Raw genomic sequence first — 24,575 nt, 5'->3', positions numbered from 1 at the left:
GTTTTCTTTGTTACTCTCAAGTATGAATCCAAAGACTGGTCTATAAGGAATTTTCTGAAGTGATCACTAAAGATTGTATGTAAGAGAGACTCTTAATACCAGTTTTCTTAAATAGAATATTTCTGTGATGCTAGAAACTTTTCAGAAGTTTCTGTTTTTTAGAGTAGTGTTTTATGCATATGAAAACAATGCATTTTTGCTATATCTTTGAAAGTTAAATTTGTTGCTTTTTGAAACAAAATACTAAATTTGAATTGAAAACACAGCGTAAACATTTCCCCTCCAATATATAGAATGTTTCTATACTATCTTATGAATTGTCAGATGTTTTATAAAATAAAATTTGAAGAATCCCTGACTAATGAAGATTGATTGCTTTTTAATTAAGAAGTATTTAGTTTGAATAGAATGTAATTAATAGATTAATTTTTATTGATAAGTTGTTACTTCATTTTTCTCCTGTTGAAGCATTTTGTTGGTTTTTTTGTAAAAAAAATTAATATATTGACAGAATTGTTTTGAAATTTATTATTTTATGGTACATATTTCTGTGCCTTATTTTATATTTATAACCTGCCTTGAGGCAACTTTTTCATGAATAAATTATTATAAGGAATCATAGTCCATAGTTGAGTCAGAATGTAAGTTTGGTTTCTTTGTACTTTCTTTGAACTAAGTCTTAGAGGTTCTTTAAAATGAAGTCTTCTAAAGCTGTGCGGGTATTTTTGTACTCCACGGGTTATCAAACTATTTCTTGTTCTAAAGAAAGTTTTTAAATCTTTAAAGGAAATTTTCTGTAGACTTGAGCTTTACTGCTAAAACAATGTTACACAAGTCTGTAGCTTCAGTTAAGTTTTACAGCTTCAGAGACCATCTTTTTTTCTTGAGAATTTTGTGATCTTGTTCCATTTTTTGAAAGCACTTTATTTGTTGGAATGTGTGAAATAAAAATACCTTTGCAAAGATATCTTTGCTTTATTTTTTTGATTTTGCATCAGTTAACTCTTTAACAAGCTATCCCACAATTCATTATCTTGAAAAAACAGAGTTTATTATCTCACAGACCAGGCATATTTTATCTGGGTCCTCTCCATCAAGGGTTCTCACAAGATTGCAAAGTATAAGCTGAGGCTCTGGCTTCGTCTCAGGGCACAGCTTGGGGAGGGTCCACTTTGCAGCTCCCTCACATGGTTCTTGGTGGAGTTCAGCTTCTTGTGGGCTCTTGGACTGAGGGCCTCAGTTCCTCACTCCCTGAGGCTTCCCTCAGTCACCTGTCCCACTGGTCTCTGTGTAGGGCAGCTCACCACAAGACAGCTAGTCTCCATCGGAGGCAGCCAGAGAGGGCAGAGTGGAGTGGGCAAGACACAGCCAGGGTCCTTTCGTAACCTATCTCTGGACTGATACGGTATCAGTTTCCCAAATGTTAGTCCGCAAAGTAAGCCAGAGGTCCTGCCCACACTCAAGGGAATGGACGGACGCATATAGGCCTCAGGAGGTGGGGTCATTGGGGACCATCTTAGAGGCAGCCTGCCTTGAGTTCTGAAAGTTTTACTTGATCTGTGTTTGCTAGCTAACCTTCATGCACAGAAGTTCCTGTTACACCTTCCTGTCTCCTCCCTCCACACGCGCAGAGAGACACATGGAAGAACGCACGCACACACTCTGATGATGGTTTCACACTATACTCCTGTACCTATGACCAGCTCCTAGGGGCAGCCTGGGTTTCCCACTTGGAGTTAATCTTCTCTGGTCATGTTTATCAAGAAGGCAATAGTAAATATTTATTGAGTATTTTAGTTAATAATTGTTGAGGAAATGAATACATATGTGAGGTGGTCATTTTGATTAATTCTACTTGGACAGTTTTATAAAGGAAGTGACTGAGCTGCATTTTATCAGAGGACAAGTAAAGATTTTACTGGCAGAGGTAACAAGTTCAGTCTCCAGAAGTTAAAGAAAAAAAAGCAAAACAGCATGATATGTTCTGGGAATGGTGAGAAGTTAGTAAGAATGTGATGAAGAGTCTTTTGAGTGGGGTGTAATGCTGAAGAGTAAGTGGGAGAAGTTTGTTTCTCGTGTTAAGGTTTTAGGCCTAACCGAGTTAGTGAAGCCCTTTACAGGGCAGAAGGACTTGACTCGTTAGTGTTCTAGGCAGGTGCACTCTGAGTCTTCCGATGAAAAAGGAGTAGCAGTGAGAACCTAAAGGCCACCTTAATCATGAAAGACTGTGAGGCTGCATTAAAGCAGTGACAGGAGTTTTGGAGAGAATATTCTAAATATGTGACCTTTTTGAAGATTAGATGTGTTAGACTCCCAGCTGTCCCCTAAAGAGCCTCTTTTTCTTCTATAATCATGTATTTTTTTCTGGGAATAAAGACTATATTTACTAATCAGTTATATAATCCTCCTTTAATATTGAAGGAACATGCCTGTTGATTTTCTCTTCTGCCTCTCACTGGCTGGACTGAAGGCCTGGTGTTCCATCTGAGGACAGCAGCAAGAAGGAGTGGGTCTCAGGGCTCCATAGGGCAGAGCCTCCAGCTTCTGCTTTCTGTGGGAGAGAGCTAACTTCATCTGGGTTAGGCCACTCTTATTTTGGCTTTCTATTACAGGGAGCCAAAGTTCCTGAGTAATTTAGGTCAGGTATAAGATAACAGAAGTATGTAGGAATAAAACAGCACTGAAATGCTAGACAGCTAGTTTAGAGGACCTGGTTAAGTGTTGAATGGGAAAACAATTTGTTTCTTTTGGAGTGGGCTGATTTGAGATGGCTTGTATTATTCCCTCTCTTCTTATTTCCTGTGCATCCAGCTTTGATTTTGCTGTATTCACTGCCCACTCTCTTCTACAGCTTCTTGTGCAGCTTCTACAGTCAGGCTCCTGTTAACATCTTGGGTTCCTTCTACCCTCTCTTAATTTTAACTTTTACACAGATGACCACCTATGACCCTCCTCACTATCTGCGTTTTCTGTATCTGCTTTGAAGATGGAACAGTTGAAAACCTGGGTTATTGACTCTCTGCCTTTATTTTCTTGCATCACTGGAGCATAGTTCTGAATACAGTTAACTCTTGGACGGTGCAGGGGTTAGGGGCACCGACTCTCCGCTCAGTCAGAAGTCTGCGTATAGTTTATAGTCAGCCCTCCATATATACAGTTCCTCCATAAACATAGATAATGTAACACTGTAGTACTTACTGTGGGAAACAATCAATCTATGTTCAAGTGGACCCACACATTCCATACCTGTGTTGTTCAGAGGTCAACTGTATATCATTTCTGTTAGGACCATGGAAACAAAGACTGAGTCTGGCATATCTTCTAATTTCTAGTGACGTATTTCCAGCTCACGGTATTTCTGTTATACTACTGTTTAAAATTTTTATTTCTAAAGAAAATTTTTTGACAGAAGTCATTTATTATCTGGCTATGTGTGTCATATACTTCTCTACATTTCAGCCTAAAGCACCAAAGGGAAAAACTGTAGGACAAGAAAAAAAAGTCATCCATCCATACAGTAGAAAAGCAGCTCAAATTACAAGAGAGGCCCACAAACAAGAAAAAAAGGAAAAGTAAGTATCTTCATTGTATGTTTTATGTATTGGTTAAAAAGTCTTTTATACATTTATTCCTAATCAGTATTCCCTTTCTCTTCCTTTGATAAATATTCAGGTATGTTCTGTGCACTAAGGTAAAGCAGTGAACAAGGATTCAGCACTTAGAACTTAACCTAAAACATATGTAAATATAAACAGGTTGGGATGACTGCCATGAAGAAAAATTTTAAAAAATTTTGGGATAGAGAGTGTGAGGTAGAGAGTCTGTTTGACATAGGATAGTCATGGAAAGTTTCTCTGAAGACTTGACATTTGAGCAGTGAGCCATGCAGACATTTATTAGGCATTTAGGTGGAAGTACCTGTTAAATTTGATCTCTGGTTCCTCTGCCTTTTCTAAAACCAGCTTGAACATCTGGAAGTTCATGGTTCATGTATTGCTGAAGCTTGGCTTGGAGAATTTTGAGCATTACTTCACTAGCGTGTGAGATGAATGCAATTGTGTAGTAGTTTGAGCATTCTTTGGGATTGCCTTTCTTTGGGATTGGAATGAAAACTGACCTTTTCCAGTCCTGTGGCCACTGCTGAGTTTTCCAAATTTGCTGGCATATTGCATGCAGCACTTTCACAGCATCATCTTTTAGGATTTGAAATAGCTCAAATGGAATTCCATCACCTCCACTAGCTTTGTTCATAGTGATGCTTTCTAAGGCCCACTTGACTTCACATTCCAGGATGTCAGGCTCTAGGTGAGTGCTCACACCATCGTGATTATCTGGGTCGGGAAGATCTTTTTTGTACAGTTCTTCTGTGTATTCTTGACACCTCTTCTTAATATCTTCTGCTTCTGTTAGGTCCATGCCATTTCTGTCCTTTATTGAATCCATTTTTGCATGAAATGTTCCCTTGGTATCTCTAATTTTCTTGAAGAGATCTCTAGTCTTTCCCATTCTGTTGTTTTCCTCTATTTGCATTGATCTCTGAGGAAGGCTTTCTTGTCTCTCCTTGCTATTCTTTGGAACTCTACATTCAAATGGGAATATCTTCCCTTTTCTCCTTTGCTTTTCGCTTCTCTTCTTTTCACAGCTATTTGTAAGGCCTCCTCAGACAACCATTTTGCCTTTTGCATTTCTTTTTCTTGGGGATGATCTTGATCCCTGTCTCCTGTACAGTGTCACGAACCTCCGTCCATAGTTCATCAGGCACTCTATCAGATCTAGTCCCTTAAATCTATTTCTCACTTCCACTCTATAGTCATAAGGGATTTGATTTATACCATACCTGAATGGTCTAGTGGTTTTGCCTACTTTCTTCAGTTTAAATCTGAATTTGCCAACAAGGAGTTCGTGATCTGAGCCACAGTCAGCTCCCAGTCTTGTTTTTGCTGACTGTATAGAGTTTCACCATCTTTGGCTGCAAAGAATATAATCAATCTGATTTCGGTGTTGATCATCGGGTCATGTCCATGTGTAGAGTCTTCTCTTGTGTTGTTGGAAGAGGGTGTTTGCTATGACGAGTGCATTCTCTTGGCAAAACTCTATTAGCCTTTGCCCTGCTTCATTCTGTACTCCAAGGCCAAATTTGCCTGTTACTCCAGGTGTTTCTTCACTTCCTACTTTTGCATTCCAGTCCCCTATAATGAAAAGGACATCTTTTTTTGATATTACTTCTAAAAGGTCTTGTCGGTCTTGATAGAACTGTTCAACTTCAACTTCTTCAGCGTTGCTGGTTGAGGCATAGGCTTGGATTACCATGGTATTGAATGGTTTGCCTTGGAAACGAACAGAGATCATTCTGTCATTTTTGAGATTGCATCCAAGTACTGCATTTCCGACTCTTTTGTTGACCATGATGGCTACTCTATTTCTTCTAAGGGATTCCTGCCCACAGTAGTAGATACAATGGTCATCTGAGTTACTTCACCCATTCCAGTCCATTTTACTTCACTGATTCCTAGAATGTCAACATTCCCTCTTGCCATCTCCTGTTTGACCACTTCCAGTTTGCCTTGATTCATGGACCTAACATTCCAGGTTCCTATGCAATATTGCTCTTTACAGCATCAGACCTTGCTTCTATCACCAGTCACAACCACAACCACGTATTGTTTTTGCCTTGGCTCCATCCAGATGTTCAAGCTGGTTTTAGAAAAGGCAGAGGAACCAGATATCAAATTGCCAACATCCTCTGGATCATCAAAAAAGCAAGAGAGTTCCAGAAAAACATCTATTTCTGCTTTATTGACTATGCCAAAGCCTTTGACTGTGTGGATCACAATAAACTGTGGAAAATTCTGAAAGAGATGGGCATACCAGACCATCTGACCTGCCTCTTGAGAAACCTATATGAAGGTCAGGAAGCAACAGTTAGAGCTGGACATGGAACAACAGACTGGTTCCAAATTGGGAAAGGAGTACGTCAGGCCTGTATATTGTCACCCTGCTTATTTAACTTATATGCAGAGTACATCATGAGAAACGCTGGGCTGGATGAAGCACAACCTGGAATCAAGATTGCTGGGAGAAATATCAATAATCTCAGATATTCAGATGACACCATCCTTATGGCAGAAAGTGAAGAAGAACTAAAAAGCCTCTTGATGAAAGTGAAAGAGGAGAGTGAAAAAGGGAAAAGCTTAACATTCAGAAAACTAAGATCATGGCATCTGGTCCCATCACTTCATGGGAAATAGACGGGGAAACAGTGGAAACAGTGTCAGACTTTATTTTGGGGGGGCTCCAAAATCACTGCAGATGGTGATTGCAGCCATTAAATTAAAAGACACTTACTCCTTAGAAGGAAAGTTATGACTAACCTAGACAGCATATTAAAAAGCAGAGACATTACTTTGCCAACAAAGGTCCATCTAGTCAAAGCTATGGTTTTCCCAGTTGTCATGTATGGATATGAGAGTTGGACTGTGAAAAAAGCTGAGCACTGAAAAATTGATGCTTTTGAACTGTGGTGTTGGAGAAGACTGTTGAGAGTCCCTTGGACTGCAGGGAGATCCAACCAGTCCATCCTAAAGGAGATCAGTCCTCGGTGTTCATTGGAAGGACTGATGCTGAAGCTGAAACTTCAGTACTTTGGCCACCTCATTCGAAGAGCTGACTCGCTTGAAAAGATCCTGATGCTGGGAGGGATTGGGGGCAGGGGGAGAAGGGGTCGACAGAGGATGAGATAGCTGGATGGCATCATCAGCTCGATGGACATGTGTTTGAGTAAACTCTGGGAGTTTGTGATGGACAGGGAGGCCTGGCATGCTGCGATTCTTGGGGTCACAAAGAGTCGGACACGACTGAGTGACTGAACTGAACTGAACTGAACCTATTAGATGTAAAAGGGGAGATACGGAATGGGCTGTTGGATGTGCTGGCTCTGGTGCTCAGAGGATAGGTTAGGGATATAGATACACATTTCAGAGCCATCAGTATCTAGCTGATATTAGGAGTCCTAAGACTGGGTAAGATCACCTAACAAGTAAATGAAGACAGGATAGAGAAGGACATCAAGGATTGAGTCCAGAGCCCCTCAGCCATTTAGAGATTGGAGAAAGGAGGAGATTCCAACAAGTGAGACTTAGGAGAAAAAAACGTGTTTCAAAGAGAAAATAGTGATCATCCTGTGTCGTTTGTTACAAGATTAGGGCTGAGAATTGATTTAGTAAAGTGGAGATCACTATATTTTTTTTTTCTTTAGTTGTTTCATTAGTTGTTGGTCCAGAAATTTCAGCTAACATCTTAAAACAATCTAATTCAGATTAACGTCAAGTTCATTTGAATAGTATACAAAGAATTTGCTCCACTGTAACTCCATTGTGAGCCCCTTCTCTGTACTGTTACTGTCAGATGTGCTTTGCAGGCCTTCACTCAGTCACGTGGAACTCTGCAGCCCCGTGGACTGCAGCCCGCCAGGCTCCTCTGTCCTCTCATGGGGTTTCCTAGGCAAGAATACTGGAGTGGGTAGCCATTCCCTCCTCAAGGGGATCTTCCTGACCCAGGTATGAAACCCATGTCTCCTGCATTTGCAGGCAGATTTTTTACCACTGAGCCACCTGGAAGCCTTACTGTCAGATAAGTTACACATTTATACATAGTAAGCTCATAAATAGAGTTTCATGATTATTGTTTTTATGCAGTTGTCTTAAGTTAGGACAAGAAAAGTGTTACAAATTAAAACACATTTATACTGTCTTTTATATTTATCTGTGTAATTACCTTCTATCATTGGTGCTTCTTACTTTTGCATGTGGATTCAAATTAGTCACTATTGTCCTTTCCTTTCGGTCAGAGGAACTCCCTTTAGTGTTACGTGTAGGGAGAGTGAAAATGACAGATGCTCTCATTTTCATCTGAGAACATCTTGAATCTTTCCTTAGTTTTTCTGTTGGACTGTGCTTCATTTTGACGTTTCAATATGTATGGAATTCCTGGTTGATAGTCTTCCTATTCAACACTTGAAATGTCACATCTTGGTCTTCACGCCTGCAGCGTTCAGATAAGAAGTCAGCTGTTCATCTTATTGAGGGTCACTTGTATGTGAGGAGTCACTTTTTTCCTGATGCTTTCAAGATACCCACTTTGTCTGTCAGTAGCTTGACTAGTGTGTGGATATGCCTAGGTGTGGATCTCTGAGTTTATCCTACATGAAGTTTACTAAGCTGGGTTATGTAGGTTAAGGTTTTTCATCAACTTGGGAAGCTTGGAGCCGTTATTTTCTCAAATACCCTTTCTTTCCTCCTGCCCCTCTCCTGTGACTCCCACATGCATGTATTGGTATGCTTGATGGTATCCCCACAGGTCTCTGAGACATCTTAATTTTTATTCTTTGTTTTTGCTCAGATTGGATAATTTCCACTGGCTTCTTATGTTTGCTTGTCTGTCTGCAGGTCTTACAGTTTCTACTGTATGGTATTTTAAACTGAGTATAGGCCATACTTTCTTGTTTCTTTGTGAGTCTCCTCCTTTTGTGTTCAGAACTGAGCGTTTTAAATAATACAGGGTGATACAATTGTTAGTCAGACATATCCTGAGATAGGAGCGAGATCAAAGCCCCCAATTAAAGGAACAACCTTTTGTTTTTCCTTCCTTTATCTTGTTTTAATAGCTGCTGCTCATCAGTCACAGCTTCCGCTTCTGTGATCTTGCTTGCTCACCTTGCTTGCTCTTTGCATCTTCGGGAACTCAGGCTACCTGGGGAGGGGAGGGATCTGAGCTGTTTCAGCGAGACGTTTATGGTGTATAAAAGATGCCCAAAACAAAGCTGGGGCACTGAGCCTTTGGAGGCGCCCGCACAGCCCGCACAGGCCTGAATGACCCTGCCACCCTGCGTTTTCCCGTGCTGCGCGTCTCTCTCTCCGTCTCCACGGTCTCCGTAACAGTCCTGTCCGCACGGTCAGTTAGGTTCACTGTGGTTGCTGTTTGCTTTCTGACTTTCCTGGACTGATTTTCTGAAAGCCTGTTTGTCATGTGCAGTTTTTGCAGTTTCTGCTTAATTAGTGGTCAGCTCATGTTTGGACAGGGATTTCTTTAATTACTTCTGACTGTTAAGCCAGCCTTTGTTGAGGGGCTGTGTAGGTCTGTTGGACATACTTTCAGTGCTCCAGGAGGCAGTTTGTGTAGACTTCATTTAGCGTTTGCACAGAGCCTCAGGATTATCCAGAAGTGAGAGAGTAGGATCTTCTCGGGTCTTTTTTTGGCATGAACAGTGTCCTAAATGTACACCTGGAATTCTAGATTCCCAGGAATATCTTGGAGCAAGCTTTTCAGAGCCCTGTATTGACCTCCCATTCCTTAGATTTTGCTTTTAAATTGTTTTGGTCAGCCTTTTGTTAGGCCTCAAGTGGTGATATCACTCAGGCAGCTGTTGTGGTAGATAGTTGCTACTGAGATTGTTTCTGAGAAACAGCCTGGGGGTTGGGCTGCTTCCACAGAGAGCTCTGCGTTAGATTACAAAGTAACTCTGCTGCTGCTGCTAAGTCACTTCAGTAGGGTCCGAGTCTGTGCGACCCCGTAGACGCAAGGGAGCACTTAGGTCTGCTGCCATGTCAAATGGTGACAGTGCTCAGGATGAAGCTTTGGGGAATTCCAAACCTAACTGTTCTAGTGACTGCTAGGAACACATTGGGTTATGAGACTACTGCAGAGCTGGGAAGAGGGGGATGGGATTGAAACACCACAGAGCTTGCTGTTCTTACTGAGATTGAGTCATTTTTCTTGAGTAAATGCTCCTTTGATTGTTGCATGCCTTTGGTTAATTTTTATACTTCTGAAAAAATTGATTTTGACAAGTTTTGTCAGTGCTCTCTATAGATTTCTGTAAGTTGTTCTTCTGCCATTCTGAGAGTAGCTCTGTATTCTTGATGAGAAGGAATTCATAAGAAGGTTTTCTTCCTCGGAAGATGGAACATTGAAACATGTATGCTGCCTCTTCTTTTCTCCCCTCTTGTCTCTTAGGCTCTCTTTGATCAGCCTCGCACACTGTAATCTGCCTGTTCTTCCCTGCATCTCTGGGCTGAGAGTCCCCAGGAACTGCTGTGAAAGTAAAAAGTGAAAGTTGCTCAGTTGTGTCCAACTTTGCGACCCCATGGGCTGTAGTCCCTGGAATTCTCCAGGCCAGAATACTGGAGTGGGTAGCCTTTCTCTTCTCCAGGGGATCTTCCCAACCCAGGGATCAAACCCACATCTCCTGCATTGCAGGCAGATTCTTTACAGCTGAGCCACAAGGGAACTGCTATAGGAACAAATAAAAAATTCCTTAAAATGAAGTTATAAAATCAAAAGAGATATGATTTTGATTATTTTAGAATGGCCTTAGCAGTTTGATGAATGCTAAATACATTTGCATAGTAGCTGATAAAAACCAGGTGTTTCATTGTTAAATTTCTTGCCCAAGACCAGTTGGGTTAGCAGTTTTCTTGAAAAGAATAGTCAAGTGCTATGATAATATAGTCAAATTTTCTTTTCTCTTTGTAAAGGAGGGTCTTTGTTTTGTGCATTAAAGGTTACTATAATGATATTGCTTTAAGACAGTAATTTTTGAACAGCAGTTATTTGTGTATCACTTTCATGCATTTTTTTCTGTATCTTTTTGACATGATTTACTACTTTCATGATTTTGCTATCACCTATACCAGTATTTCACTAACTTTAGTGTACATGAGATACACCCCTAAAGTGTATTAAAACAGTTTTTTGGTCAATGTATGACAAAACCCACTGGGAAAAAAAAAAAAAAAAACTATAAAAATAAATAAATAAATAAACCAAAGGAAAAACATCTGAAAAAAAAAAACAAGTTTTTTGGGCTGCCCCACTAGGGGTTTCCTGATACAGGACTTCCCTGATAGCTCAGTTGGTGAAGAATCCACCTGCAATGCAGTCGACTCCAGTCGGGAAGATCCGCTGGAGAAGGGATGGGCTACCCACTCCAGTGTTCTTGGGCTTCCCTTGTCAGAGGGAGTCAGAGGAAGAGGGGTGACCTCTTTCTCTGGATGGAAGACAGTGTTTGTACTGTCATTTTCAGATGACATCCATCCCAGTATGCACTGTCTTGGTGTTTAAAAGTGAGCCATGAGGTCCAGCCACACTCAGGGAGGACAAGGGTGTGAATGTCAAAACAGCAGGAATCTACACTGGGGACCCTCTTAGGTATTACCACATCCTGCCTAGCACAGATCCTTGATTTTATAAGGAAGAAAGATAGTCAACAGCTGGAGGATTCTTTGTACTACTTCCTAAGATTTATTTTTACAGAGGTAGGGGAAGTTTGGGGTGGGTATCGTTAGGGTGCAGTGCCCTTGAGCAGAGGGAGAGGGTACAGACACGAGCTGCTGGGTTCATCAGGTGGACTCTGAATACCTGAAGATACTGAAGGCTTGAATAGTGGTATAGAATAGGAGTCAGACACTGTTTATCTTCAGCATTTGAATGCTCTGATTTAGGACTATATGAAATACCTCTTCTATTCCTATTAAAGAAATTAGTGCAGTTTGAGAACTAGTGCATTTCAAGTGATGCTCAATTTATAGGCAGGAAATAGTTACTATTCTATTTCATTCTATATCATTTGTTTTATGAATTCTCAGCATAGCAACATTTTGTATACTGTCATATTTTGTCCCATAGAGTATGTAGCAAAGAACTATAGATATCAAATGAAAATAATTTCACTTAACAAACATAATGGGTAAGAATCTAGGTAACAACTTGGAGAATTTAGTCTCAAATCTCTCTCTTTCATTCCAGCTTCACTCCCTTGTAGTTCAGACCCCCAGTGTATTCATTCAGAACCATAGCAAACTTGACTTCTAACTAAACTGTTCCCTCTAGGCTGATTTGAAAGGAATGAATTCTTCTCAGAGTCATTCTCAGCCTTATTAAATCGTGTTCTGTACTTCTTTTTAAAAATGATCTTTGAGGTTTAAATAACATATGACAAAACAGACATAATTTAAGTGTGCAGCATTTGAGTTTTGACAGTACATGGTGCAACCCCCCATGATCAGTATGCTGGAGTGTGTTTTCATCCTCCCCAAAATCTTCCCAGTCAGGTCTTAGCCCTCCACCCCTAGCCTTGGGCACCTGTTGTTTTGTTGTTTAATAGATGTAACTCCATGGCTGATTCATGTCAATGTATGACAAAACCCACTACAATGTTGTGAAGTAATTAGCCTCCAACTAATAAAAATAAATGGAAAAAAAAAATAGATGATATCTATCTTTCCTAGTGTTTCATGTAAGTGAAATCATACTCTATGCAGTTTTTTGTGCCAGTCTTTTTCATTTAGCATGAAACTTATCCACGCAATTGCATATATTAGTTGTCTTTCATTGGGGAAGGACTGATGTAAAGCTGAAGGTCCAATACTTAGGCTATCTGATGCGAAGTGCCAACTCATTGGAAAAGCCCCTGATGCTGGGAAAGATTGAGGGCAAAAGGAGAAGTGGATGGCAGAGGATGAGGTGGTTGGATGGCGTCACCGACTCGATGGACGTGAATTTGAGCAAGCTCTGAGAGCTGGTGGAGGAAAGGGAAGCCTAGCATGCTGTTGTCCACGGGGTTGCAAAGTCAGACACGACTTAGTGACGAACAACAGGTTGTCTTTCTTTTTTATTACTGAGTAGGATTTCATTGTATGGATATGTAGGTTTTATCCATTTACCTGTTGATAGTCACTTGGATTGTTTATACTTTTGGGCTTTTCTCAGGGTCTGCAAACTTGAGTGACCATCTATCCATTTTTATAAAAGCAGTTTGTTTTATTGGAAGGCAGCTCTGCCTATTCCTTTCATGTTTGTGGCTGTGATGGCAGAGATGAGTAGTTATGAGTTTGTTTTATTGGAAGGCAGCTTTGCCTATTCCTTTCATGTTTGTGGCTGTGATGGCAGAGATGAGTAGTTACGACAGACCAGCCACATGGTCCTCAAAGCCTTACTTGTTACTGGTGGACGTTTAAGTGAAAAGGATCAACCCTGCTGTCGCATACAGATAAAACTGTCATAAACATGTACGGGTATTTTCGTGGACATCAAACATTTTTCTCTCAGTTCTTAGAACTGGAATTGCTGGACTATATAGTAGATATGGGCTTCCCAGGTGGTGCTAGCGGTAAAGGAAATGCCTGCCAGTGCAAGAGACACAGAGACTCGAGTTCAAAAAAAACAAAAAGAGAGAGACTCGAGTTCAGTCCCTGGGTCAGGAAGATCCCCTGGAGGAGGGCATGGCAACCCCCTCCATATTCTTGCCTAGAGAATCCTATGGACAGGGGAGCCTGGAGAACTACAATCCATAGGGTCGCAAAGAGTCTGACGTGACTGAAGCAGCACACACATGCACAGCAGATGTGTGTTTTAAGTAAATAAGAAGTTGAATTTTTAAAAAACTTATTGAAAAGAATGAAGTCATGTGGGAGGTGTAATGTTTAAGTATGTATAATAAAAAAATTACCTTATCTGAAGTGATAATGCCATTTTATTTTTTTCACCACTGCTGTATAAGAGTTGGGCTTCCCAGGTGGTGCTAATGGTAATCTGCCTGCCAATGCAGGAGACACAAGAGTTGCCGGTTCAACCTCTGGGTCTGGAAGATTGTCTGGAGGAGGAAATGGCAACCCACTCCAGAATTCTTGCCTGGGAAATCCCAGGGGCAGAGGAGCCTGGCTGGCTACAGTCCACGGAGTGGCAAAGAGTTGGACACGACTGAAGGGACTTAGCCTCTGTTTCCTCTCAGACATGTATTATCATTTTTAAAACAGATTTGAGCCAATCTAGTGGGTGTACAGTAATGTCTCAGTGTGGTTTTAATTTATATTTCTTTATGACTAATTATATATTTGTATGTGTTTATTGTTTGCTTTTATGTCTCTGATTTGATGAAAAATCTGTTAAAATCTTTTCCCTTTTGATTTTGAGTTGTTTGTCCATTGTTAAGTAGTAAAAACTTTTTATATATTCTTAATGCAAGTCTTGTATGTTATTTATATTGTGAATATTTTCTCCCATTCTGTGGCTGAAATATTTTTGTTAAAAAGGCTTCATTTTATTTCTCTGGTTTTCTAGTTGTTTAAAGTGGGAGGGTAAATCTGATCTGCTTTGTTAGTGCAGGGACAGTGGGTTTTTTTTTCCTTCATTGCTGTATCCCTAGTTGGTAGCATTAAACATTGAAAAAAAGCTAGTGAAAGGTTATTGCTGAGCCATTAAAGACGCTGGGATTCTTGGCCTCCAGAGCAGAGGAATTCAACCTGGGGCCAGTGACAGGGCTTGATCTCTCAGAGCTTTTCTGTATTAAAGTTTTATTAAAGTGTAAAAGAGATAGAGAAAGCTTCTGACATATACATCAGAAGGGGGCAGAAAGAGTGCCCCCCTGCTAGTCTTTAGCAGTAAGTTATATACCTGTTAGCAGGCAGCTAATTAGAGGAAGGAAGTGTCTCAGAACTCAGAGAGTGGCACCAGGCCCCTCACCCACAACATGTATTTTGAGATAACATTGGAGTCATCCCAGGCCATAACATGATTGCCATGAATCTTGAAGAAAGGCAGGTTTCCAAGCAAATTTGTAGTCTCATTAACATAGCTTAAGAGAACATTTGGCAGAGTAAAACATACTGGTTTGTCAAGTCCGTTCTGAGTCTTAGCTGGAACCGACTTGAAGAAAGACAGAGTCTAAGGTAAGTACATTGTGCATTAACATAACTTAAGAAAAAACATTTCTGTGAGAAAAACACATTGGTTAGCTCAAGGGCTGAGAAAAGTTAAGTTCAAGTGGAACCAGGTGTCATCATCACAGCACAATTTTAAAGGAAACCTCCTTTTAATTTTGTATAGAGAAGGAAAAAAAATCTGACAATTTTAGTCTGTTTCCTCCTGACATACAGAGAGGAAAAACTTGTGATGATTGCAGCCTATTGCCTCCATTTGGAGATCCCTAGCCTTCCTGCCCGGAGAAGGCAATAGTACCCCACTGCATTACTCTCACCTGGAAAATCCCATGGACAGAGGAGCCTGGTGGGCTGCCGTCTGTGGGGTCGCTAAGAGTTGGACACGACTGAGCGACTTCACTTTCACTTTTCACTTTCATGCATTGGAGAAGGAAATGGCCACCCACTCTAGTGCTCTTGCCTGGAAAATCCCACGGACGGAGGAACCTGGTGGGCTGCAGTCCATGGGATTGTGATGAGTCGGACACGACTGAGTGACTTCACTTTCACTTTTCACTTTCATGCATTGGAGAAGGAAATGGCAACCCACTCCAGTGTTCTTGCCTGGAGAATCCCAGGGATGGCAGAGCTGCCGTCTATGGGGCTGCACAGAGTCGGACACGACTGAAGTGACTTAGCAGCAGCAGCAGCCTTCCTGCCTGTTACCCTGTCACTAGCGTCGCTCTTTTCTGAATGGAAAAGAGTTTTTTCTTTTCTTTTCTTGTCCTCCTGTGGGATCTTAGTTCCCTGACCAGAGAGAAACCCATGCCCCCTGCGATGGAAGCTCAGACATAACCACTGGACTGCCAGGGAAGTCCCTGAATGGATTAGAATTCAAAATAGCAACAGTGGGAGGCACATGATCATGTAGGCCATTTTCTGAGAGTAAATGAGTTCTTTTTCTTTGTTCTAATTTGTATCAAATTAATGAAAAGTAAACATTTTGTTTTATTCCTGTTGAAGTTTAAAAGATGACAGTGATGCATTTTGGTCTTTATGTTTTCTAGAAGGTCCTCCTTACTCTTCTGTGCACAAGCATACTGCATATTACAGAATTCAGACAAGCTTTCCTTTGTGTTTTCAAAACCAGTTTTATAGGTATCCTTTAGTCACTGCAGAGCAGAAAAAAATTTCTAGTAACATTTTGTTTCAGTGATTTAAAAGAGAAGCATGGTGTCAGTGTTTCTTCTTTAAGAAAATTAATTTCATATGCATAAAAGTGATCTTTGAATTAAGGTTCTTTGGGTAGTTTTTGTTGTTTTTTTCAGATTTTTAAAACTTGTTATGCACGTTTTCTAACACACATGCACTTTTTCTCCCGAGATTGAAGAATGAAAAGGCGTTGCGTCTCAGCCTTATTGGTAAGTGGATTTACTTGTTTGAAGTTCTTCCCTTACTTATTTTCTCTTGACTCTCTTAGTGAAATACTGTTTTTATCTCTACCAGATAAAAGTGATTTTGTCAGATTAAGTGATTTTTTTCTACCAGACTTGATTAAAATAAAGTCAGTCATTAAGCTGTTAGAACAGTGTTAATATCTAGCTCAGGTTTTTAGAAATTGTTTAGTATCTACCTTTATCCATCCCTCTCTCTCTCCAGTTTAATTCTAGCTTCCTAACCATTAGAATTATGAAGGGTTTTGGAAACAGGAATTCATGTGTAATGATGTGAATATATCCTCAGTCTATATCTCAGTGTCACGGTCCTTTTATGTGTGTGTGTGGGTGTGTGATCAGATTTATTATTGGCAAGGTTATCTGATAAGTCTGAGATTTCAAAAGAGTAGCTACTAGGCTTTATAACTAAAATGAAAGATATTCAAACCATTCACTCTACTGTCTTATCAGACAGCAGAATCGTATTTGTAAATGGTTTATCAGTAATCCTGGGTAGGGCCATTTCTTGATTTGTAATACTGAGAAATCTTACTGAAAGAGGCACCGCTATGGTCAGATCGACTCATTAGCACGAAGTCTGCTACCTCTTTGATAGTACATGTCAGTTATTCTGCATAGTATACAGCAGATCTTGTATGCTTAGTGTATTTACTGACTTTGAGGCCCTGAACAGGTTACTTAACCTTTCTCTTCTAAATGGAGGTGGTAATAATAATCCTCATAGGATTGTAAAAGTCAAGACCTGTGCCTGGACATAGTGCCTGCTGCTCTTTAAAAGTTCAGCACATACCATGCTCTTCATTAATCTAATCAAACTCTCCTTTTGTTATTTCGGACAAGTTCTATCCTTTGCTTTATAAATACTCGGAACTTCATGTTCTTTTAGCGTATTCTTTCTTTTAAAAAATGTTTTGTATCCTTACTGCATAAGAAATACATACAGAAAAGCATCCTTCCTACCTTTGTCTCTTCCCCAAATTAAAATTTGACAGTTCAGTTTCTGACAGGCTGGTTTAGTTAGCTTTGAGCCCACACAAAACTTTATATTTAACTTTGAAATAAATGTTGATACTGTTTTAAACACATTGATGTTGAAAATTATAATGAATACCTCTGCTTAAATGATGACTTATGGTGTTAAACTGTTTTGGTACTTGTTGTTATAGGTGAAAAACTGCAGTGGTTTCAAAATCACCTTGATCCCAAAAAAGTAGGATATTCAAAAAGAGATGCTTGTGAATTAATTGAAAGGTAAACACTGGGCACGTAAATGAGCCAAGGGTCAGTAAGAAGAATTCCCCAACTTGGTTCTGCAAGATGCAGAGTTCTGTTCTGGATTTATAGACAAGCAGATAGACTTTGTTATAAAGACTTTGGATTTGTATACTAGCTTAGTCATTTTAGTAGGCTCATCACCTTTCTGAGCCTCAGAATGGTAGGTAACCCAGTTTCTTGACTTCCTTGAGAAGTGACATCAGAACTCACATCTGAAGATGGAGGTGAGGTAGTTTGAAGAGTGTCTAGGCAGAGAGAACAAGATCTGAAAGACGGGATGGGAGCAGCGTATTTAGTGATCTGCCAGGCATTTACTATCACTGAGATAATAGCTTCCGGGAGGGAACTGTGACAGTTTGAATAAACAACCAACACATAAAGATCTCAGATATCATTGTAAGAGTTTGAACTTTACCCAAGGACAGTGGGAGTCGTAGGAGACTTTGAATAGCAAGTAGCTGCGATGCTCACATTTAAGCTTTTGAGAGTGAGGAAAGTGGACGAGGGGACAGACTATTAAGAGGCTGATGAAGCCGTCCAGGCAAGAGGTGGTGTGGGAGCAGTGTGGTAAAGAGAAATGGAAATGTCTAGAGAGTTTAAGTGGGGGTAAAAGTCTCAATCTTCAGTGAAGATTTAAATGTGGCATAAAGGGAAGAGAGAGGAGTCAGGGTGATCCAGTCTTCATCTGCATGAGTGAGGGTGGGGGCCAGGGCAGAGGTGGAGCAGGTTCGGAGGGGACCAGGGGCAGGGCGGAGGGCGCGTTAAGATGTCACCTGTTAAGCCAGATGGAGACATCCAGGAGGTTTGGAGTGTGAGGACCTGGAGTTTAATAGACACTGTAATGGCAGGCTTTGATTTGTTCACAGAAGTTTTGAAAGTGGTTGAGTTATCAAGAGAAGGTCTGAGGTCTGAGAACTTGAAGGAGTCTAGAGGAAAATGAAAACTTGAGAAGGACAGGCAGTGGCTGGGGATTATGTTTTAAATGAAGTAATGTACGCCAAACACATTGTAAGTCAGACCCTCTTGTTTTTCAGGTATTTGAATCGATTCAGCAGCGAGCTGGAGCAAATTGAATTGCGGAACAGCTTCAAGGACAGGCAGGGCCGGAGGCACTGCTCTCGGGAGGCGGCCATCAGGCAGACCCTGGAGCGGGAGCAGCGGCAGTACCAGGCCCACGGCCTCGGTGCGTCCGCGCCGTCTTGTCACTGTCACTTGTCCTGTTTATTTAGTTTACTTCGGTTTTCCTTTTCTTTCTTTTTGAATATTTGGAATTTTTTAATTCTTTCTTTTTTTCTCCTACATTCCCAAAACTGTCAGTTTTGACAGTGATATTTTTCTGCTGTGATAGTAATGTTTTCCTCTCCCTTCAGGCATGTGCTTAACCTGCTCTGGTCTAGGGTTATTACTTGCCTGTCTCCAGTCACATTAAAGAGCTATACTTGTTGCAGCCATTCTTCAGAAATTACAGAAATCAAATTTTCTTTCTTAGCAGTGTAACATTTCTTACAGTTCCTGAAGACAAGTGTGTTGTTCGTTTAGCAGCACTGTCTGAAGAAAAGTGCGTAGGAGGAGGGGAGAGGGCACTTGCAAGGGCTTGCAAAGCCCACCAGCTGAGAACAACCCAAAGGCTGCTCATGGCCTGCAAGTAATGTTTGATTGGCGTATGAATTGTCAGTATAGAAAGATCTGCTGATTTCACATGAAAAATGCAGATTTCTGGATGCCCGTTAAACATACGGTCTGACAGCATTGTCTGCTACAGCAGAACAGCGGCCATCACTTTTAGACTTAGCATTCCCGGGTCCCTGGCCTTCCTTCATTTGTGTTCCCTGCCTGGTCCCTGTAGGCACTCATGTGTGGATTGGCTTGGAGAGTACAGTAAATGAAATGTTTAATAGGAAAATAAGGTTTTTTTAGCTTTAATAATAACAGTGGGAGCCTGAAGGTGTTATCCTGCTGACTCCTGCTGTGTAGGTCCCAGCCCTGGCAATAGCAACACTTGATCCCGGAAAACCTGGGGCGGCCCCCGCAGGCATTCTCCCCTCAGGCCAAGCCTCCCTGGTGGTTTCTTACTATGACTGCAGGGTGCACTTCAGCAACACCCAGCAGGGAGCTTTGAAAAACACAAAATTTAGTGCTTGCAGGTCCCAGAGGTACCCTGAGGGGCACACGGTGAGGGCTCCAGTAGAGAACGAGGGGGCAAGCAGGGGCCCTGCCATTGTAAGGGTCACAGGTGGAATGCCCAGGGTTTCAGGGGCTCCCTCTTTATGAAGATGCCAGAAAGGAGAGTGGGTTCCCTCCAGTGATCAGTTAACCTGGGGTGTTCTGACTGGGTGGGGCAGTTGTTTTCTGCAGCTGCGTCAGAAGCTGGCAGTAGGTTCACTGAGTTGGACGTCTTCGCAGTCAGAAGGTTAACTTATCACCTTCACTTATCACCTTCAGTAACTTTAGGAACCCTGAGTAGATGGCAGTTCCTCTTCAGCATTCCTAAGAAATGAGTTTTTTTACTGGAAAAAAAAAGAAAAAAAAAAAAAACAGAATAGCTTTAGAACAGGTTAGATCTGTACTGAGACCCTTGCAGCTTACTGTATAACAGGACAAGTTACTTCTTACCCACTCCCCAGCCTTGTTACCTTCCATTTAAAAATAGAGATGGATCGTACACCTCCCCTTCCCAGGTCGTTTAAAAGTTAAACGAGATTGCATGTGACATGTAGGGATTGAGGGAAAGCTTCAACCACTCCTGTGTCCTTTCACTTAAATTTGTCTGTGCTTATAGTCTCCATTTCTTCATCTTCCATTTTCTTTGAAAGCCCTTAAATTAGGCTTTTGTAGCCACCACTCAAAGTCCTCACCGCTGATGAACTGTTTAAGTTGCTAAGACAGAGGTAGTGTACTGGGTACCGACTCTCATGGTCAGCTTCTGTGCAGCCTTTGCTACAGATGATCCCTTCGTTTTTTGTCACACTTTTTATTTGGGGTAGTAGCCGCTGTCCTTCCCCAGTTTTCCTCCTAGTTCAGTGGCCATAATGTCAGTTTCCTAAGTTAACTCTTTCTCATAACCTCACAAACTAAATAATTGGCCCAGATGTCTGTCCTTGGGCCTCTTGTCTTTCCAGTGTATACCAGGTCCTGCATTTATCTCATTTAATCCTGTGCTTTTAAATACCATCTAAATGTCATGACTTCCAAATTTATGTTGTCAATCCTAACTTGTCCCTAGAACTCCAGACTCAAACTTGAGTTTCTTAAAATCTCTGCTTGAATGTCTTCTAGACAGCTCCAATTTGGCATGTCCCAAAGCAAAGCCCAGCTTTTCTCCTAAAACTGGCTCCTTCTGTACAGTCCGTGTTTCAGTCAGTGACATCACCACTTGCCCGTCATCCGGCAGACATTTCAGATCCCACGTCCAGCTCATCAGCCAGGTACACCTGGAGTCTGATGACTTGCACGGCCGCTCTGCTCTCCGTGGCTCGAGCCGCCTGAATCTCAGCTCCGTCCTTGTGATGGCCTCTCAGGTGGCTCTGTGCTCAGTCTCGACCTGAAGCCACCAGGCTGAGTAGCAGTAATTGACAGCACATCCCAGGTCAGGCATCCTACTGGTGGTGAAGCCAGTGCTAAATCTCAGACTTTGTGTTCTGGTTATGCCTCAGCCCAGGGAATGGGGTGACACAAGTCTACAGGCGTCTAGAAACATGGGCAAATGGTCAGAGATGCTGTCCGTAACATTCAGTGAAGACTACGTACTAACATCTCTCCGTCTTGCCCCTGTTTGGTATAGCCATTCCTCACTCACATTCTTATTTTCTGAAGCTGTTGTAAAGGTCAAACATTTTTGTTGTAGATTCATTTCATTTTATAGATTCTATTTTAGAATGCATTATTTAATAGTGTTTTTTTTTAATCACCTTCTTATTAAACTAAGTCCTTTATACTTTTGAAACTTCTTTTCATTGTAGCTTTGTAATCATGCTTTGAAAGTTTGTTTTGCTTTGGGCATTCTTCTGTCTGTCAGTTATTTCTTTTTCTTCCTGAGATAATAAAGGAAGAAACTATAAATACTGTAATAGAAGACTTTACCTAATAAATATATTTTCTTTTCCAGAGATTCCAGACATTTTAAATGCAGATAATCTGAAAACTTTTAGGTGAGTTTGTTGCATTTTTTTTCTTTATAGCTGCATGTAAAATACATGATAGATAAACTTTCTTCCCTTTTGAGTATTCAGAGGTTCTTTTTAACCTCTCTTTCATCAGATAAGTAAGAATTTTCCTAAGTTACATTTGTTAGAAATGCCTGAAATGATAGTGTCCTAGTGCTTTTGTTTTACAAAATACTTCAAAATTCTTCAATATAGTATTTAAAAGAACATGATGTCACTGTTCCTCTCTGTTATGTAAAAAAAAACAAAAAACTGTCAGCAGCAGACTTGATGGCTCAGAGACCCATTCCCAGACTGTTTGCAGCACCTCCTTCTGGAGAAGTTGGTGGGAAGGGAATCATGAAGAACCAGGTGACCCAGTGATCTCTCTAATAGTACTCTGACCAGAAAGACCAGTGAGTAGGATTTCCAGTTTTTAGTTTTCAAACATAAATTATTTTTCTTTAGAAAATAATTTTTATTAATCACTTTGACCTTAGGTAGGTCATGTTGATCAGCCTGAAATTTTAACTGAAATTAGATAAATTAAGTCCATATTATTTAAAACCTTTATTTTATATTATTATACTTCTGAATTTATAGAAAATATTTAATATTCATAAAATCTCAGCTCATAAAATTTATCAGTCATATTTAAGAAGTGGTTCACTTTTTAACTCATTTACATGTAGTTATAATGTAAGTACATGCAGCTCAAGATTTTCTCAGATGTTAATTTTTTTGCCTGTAATATTAAGTAGTCAGATATATAAGTATTCCCTTTATTCAGTAAAACGGTATAGATTCTGCCTCCTCCAAAGAAAGCCAAAAATGAGAAAAAATTAGCATAGACTGTTAGTATTTTTATCTAGCTAGAGTTTAGTTCTTTTTTGCTCCCAAAGTAACTGAACATAGGATTGTCACAGAAATGCTGAGGTTGAGAAACTGGAAGTTTTCTGTTATAAGAATTGTTTGGTTGCTGAAACTTAATTGTGACTTACCATTGTGTGTGAAGAGAAAAACCTTTCTGACTCTGCATTTTGGAGATTTCCCAGTGTGGTATAGTTCCTGCTTTTGAGATTTCCTGATACTGTATGTCCCGATAGAGGGAAGTGTTCAGGTTAAGAATCATAAAAGAAAGGAACAGCCTCCTTGTAACTTCTACCTAATGTTTTCCTGCATTGTTTTGAAAATCTTGAATATGTGAAATTCCCTGGGCAGTTAACTGCTATTATAGATTAATGGGGCTTCCCTGGTGGCTCAGATGGTAAAGAATCTGCTTGCAGTGCTGGAGACCTGGGTTCGATCCCTGGGTCAGGAAGATCCCCTGGAGAAGGGAATGGCAACCCACTCCAGTATTCTTGCCTGGGAGATCCCATGGACAGAGGAACTTAGCGGGCTACAGTCCATGGGGTCGCAGTGTCAGACGTGAGTGAGCAACTATAACATACTATAGATGAATGAGAAAGTACGGTAAGTGTGGAAAATGCAAACCTTAGTTTTGGGGACATTTTTTTTTTTTTTCCTGGTGCATTTATATTGTTTCCGTCTAGCACATTTGAGTCTGCTGTAAATTTATAAACTTTTTTCTGCATAGTTTTGAATATTGACTTCATTCCCCACCTCACCAACTCTCTGCATTCTCTCTTTTTTCTAGGGAATGGGATTTTGATCTGAAGAAATTGCCAAACATTAAAATGAGAAAAGTCTGTGCTAGTGATGCGGTGCCCAAGAAGTGTAAGAAGAAAGCTGTAACCGCTGTAGACAGAGATTTAGGGGAATTGGAACTGAAAGATGAGTCAAGTGACACAGACGAGGAAATGACTGCGGTGGCCTAAGTGTCTTTGCTTGAGTTGAAAATAAATAATTTGAGAACCTCCAAGTTATACTTGAATTGATTATGGTAAATAATTGTCTCAACACATGAATTTGCTGTTTTACCTTACTGTTATATTTTCAGTTTCAAAAACAGTGTGGCAATTTTTACTTAAAAAGGAATGTTGCTTTTCATTTATATTAAGCATGTTTACTTAGAATCACCTATCACATTTTGGGTCATAGGCAGTAGCTGTTTTGCTAGAAGGTTAATGTGGGTACTTCTTGAGTAAGCAGTGATGACAGCGAAACTGCCTTTTAGCAGTGTTTTTCATTGTTCTTCCTCTTACACATCAAACCTATTTTCTTATAAAATAGGGAAAATGTGATACAGAATTTATATACACTTATGGATTGTACATTGCTGTTATTTATTATCTTTGACCCAGAGTTAGGTAAGTGTTTAAAGAAGAATCACCAACATATTCTTCTGTGGATCTCCTGTTATTAACCTGTTATCTGGATAAAGGGGATAAATGATTTCAGGTTGGCTAGTTTTGTTTTTATATTATTTTTTACTTTCTCATTGTGAAAAGTGTTAGATTTTATTTGTGGAAACAGAACTAAAGATTAGAGAACTATTTGTTTCAGTTGTCTTATTTCTTCTTCTGAGAGATAGGTTAAATTGACATGTAACTCAGTGTTTCCAACATCATGAAAAACATGAATGTGGTAGAATGTTCTTAACAGAACTTGTTAAATGCAAGTTTCTTCTGGCCTGTTTCCTAAAGAGTGCAGTGAAAGTGCATTTTCAAGGGAAAAAAAAATTCTGTATGAGGTAACCAGGTGTCAACTGTGTTGTTAACAGCTTTTTTACTTCAGAAGGTTAGAAATAAAACTTATTTCTATAATTTTACTTAAGGTTCTTATTATTTAATATTTAGTGATTTAACTAATGCTGACTTGCTTTGGCTTTAGGTAATCCATGCAGAAGTATGGTTTTATGGTTATATAGTAAGTTCTTATCTCTTTGGTCATTGGAAAATTTTCTTCTTGGGGGAAGGGAATTCATTTTTTGTTTCAAAACGACTATAAAAACTGAGTCATAAATTACAGTAAAGAGAATAAAAACTGCTTTATCCAGTCTGGTATTTAAAAAGCATTACTGTTAGATGAATAACTTGTGAAAATGG

At 40.2% G+C, this 24,575-nt stretch overlaps 1 protein-coding gene across 1 annotated transcript in view; it reads left to right on the top strand.

Moving 5' to 3' along the window:
- Positions 1-23,461, top strand: part of TMA16 (translation machinery associated 16 homolog) — a 38,697-nt gene extending 15,236 nt beyond the window's left edge. Inside the window, exons 2-7 of the mRNA XM_061164093.1 lie at positions 3,460-3,572; positions 16,077-16,114; positions 17,317-17,401; positions 18,460-18,608; positions 21,531-21,573; positions 23,225-23,461. Coding sequence (XP_061020076.1) covers positions 3,460-3,572; positions 16,077-16,114; positions 17,317-17,401; positions 18,460-18,608; positions 21,531-21,573; positions 23,225-23,405 — 609 coding nt within the window. The 3' untranslated portion in view covers positions 23,406-23,461. The remainder of the gene's footprint in view (positions 1-3,459; positions 3,573-16,076; positions 16,115-17,316; positions 17,402-18,459; positions 18,609-21,530; positions 21,574-23,224) is intronic.
- The last annotated feature ends 1,114 nt before the right edge of the window (positions 23,462-24,575 follow it).

The sequence above is a fragment of the Dama dama genome, chromosome 17 (genome assembly GCF_033118175.1).
Source record: "Dama dama isolate Ldn47 chromosome 17, ASM3311817v1, whole genome shotgun sequence".
NCBI classification, from domain to species: domain Eukaryota; kingdom Metazoa; phylum Chordata; class Mammalia; order Artiodactyla; family Cervidae; genus Dama; species Dama dama.
The sequence above is the reverse complement of the archived record's forward strand: the minus strand, read 5'-3'. Positions and strand labels throughout refer to the sequence as shown.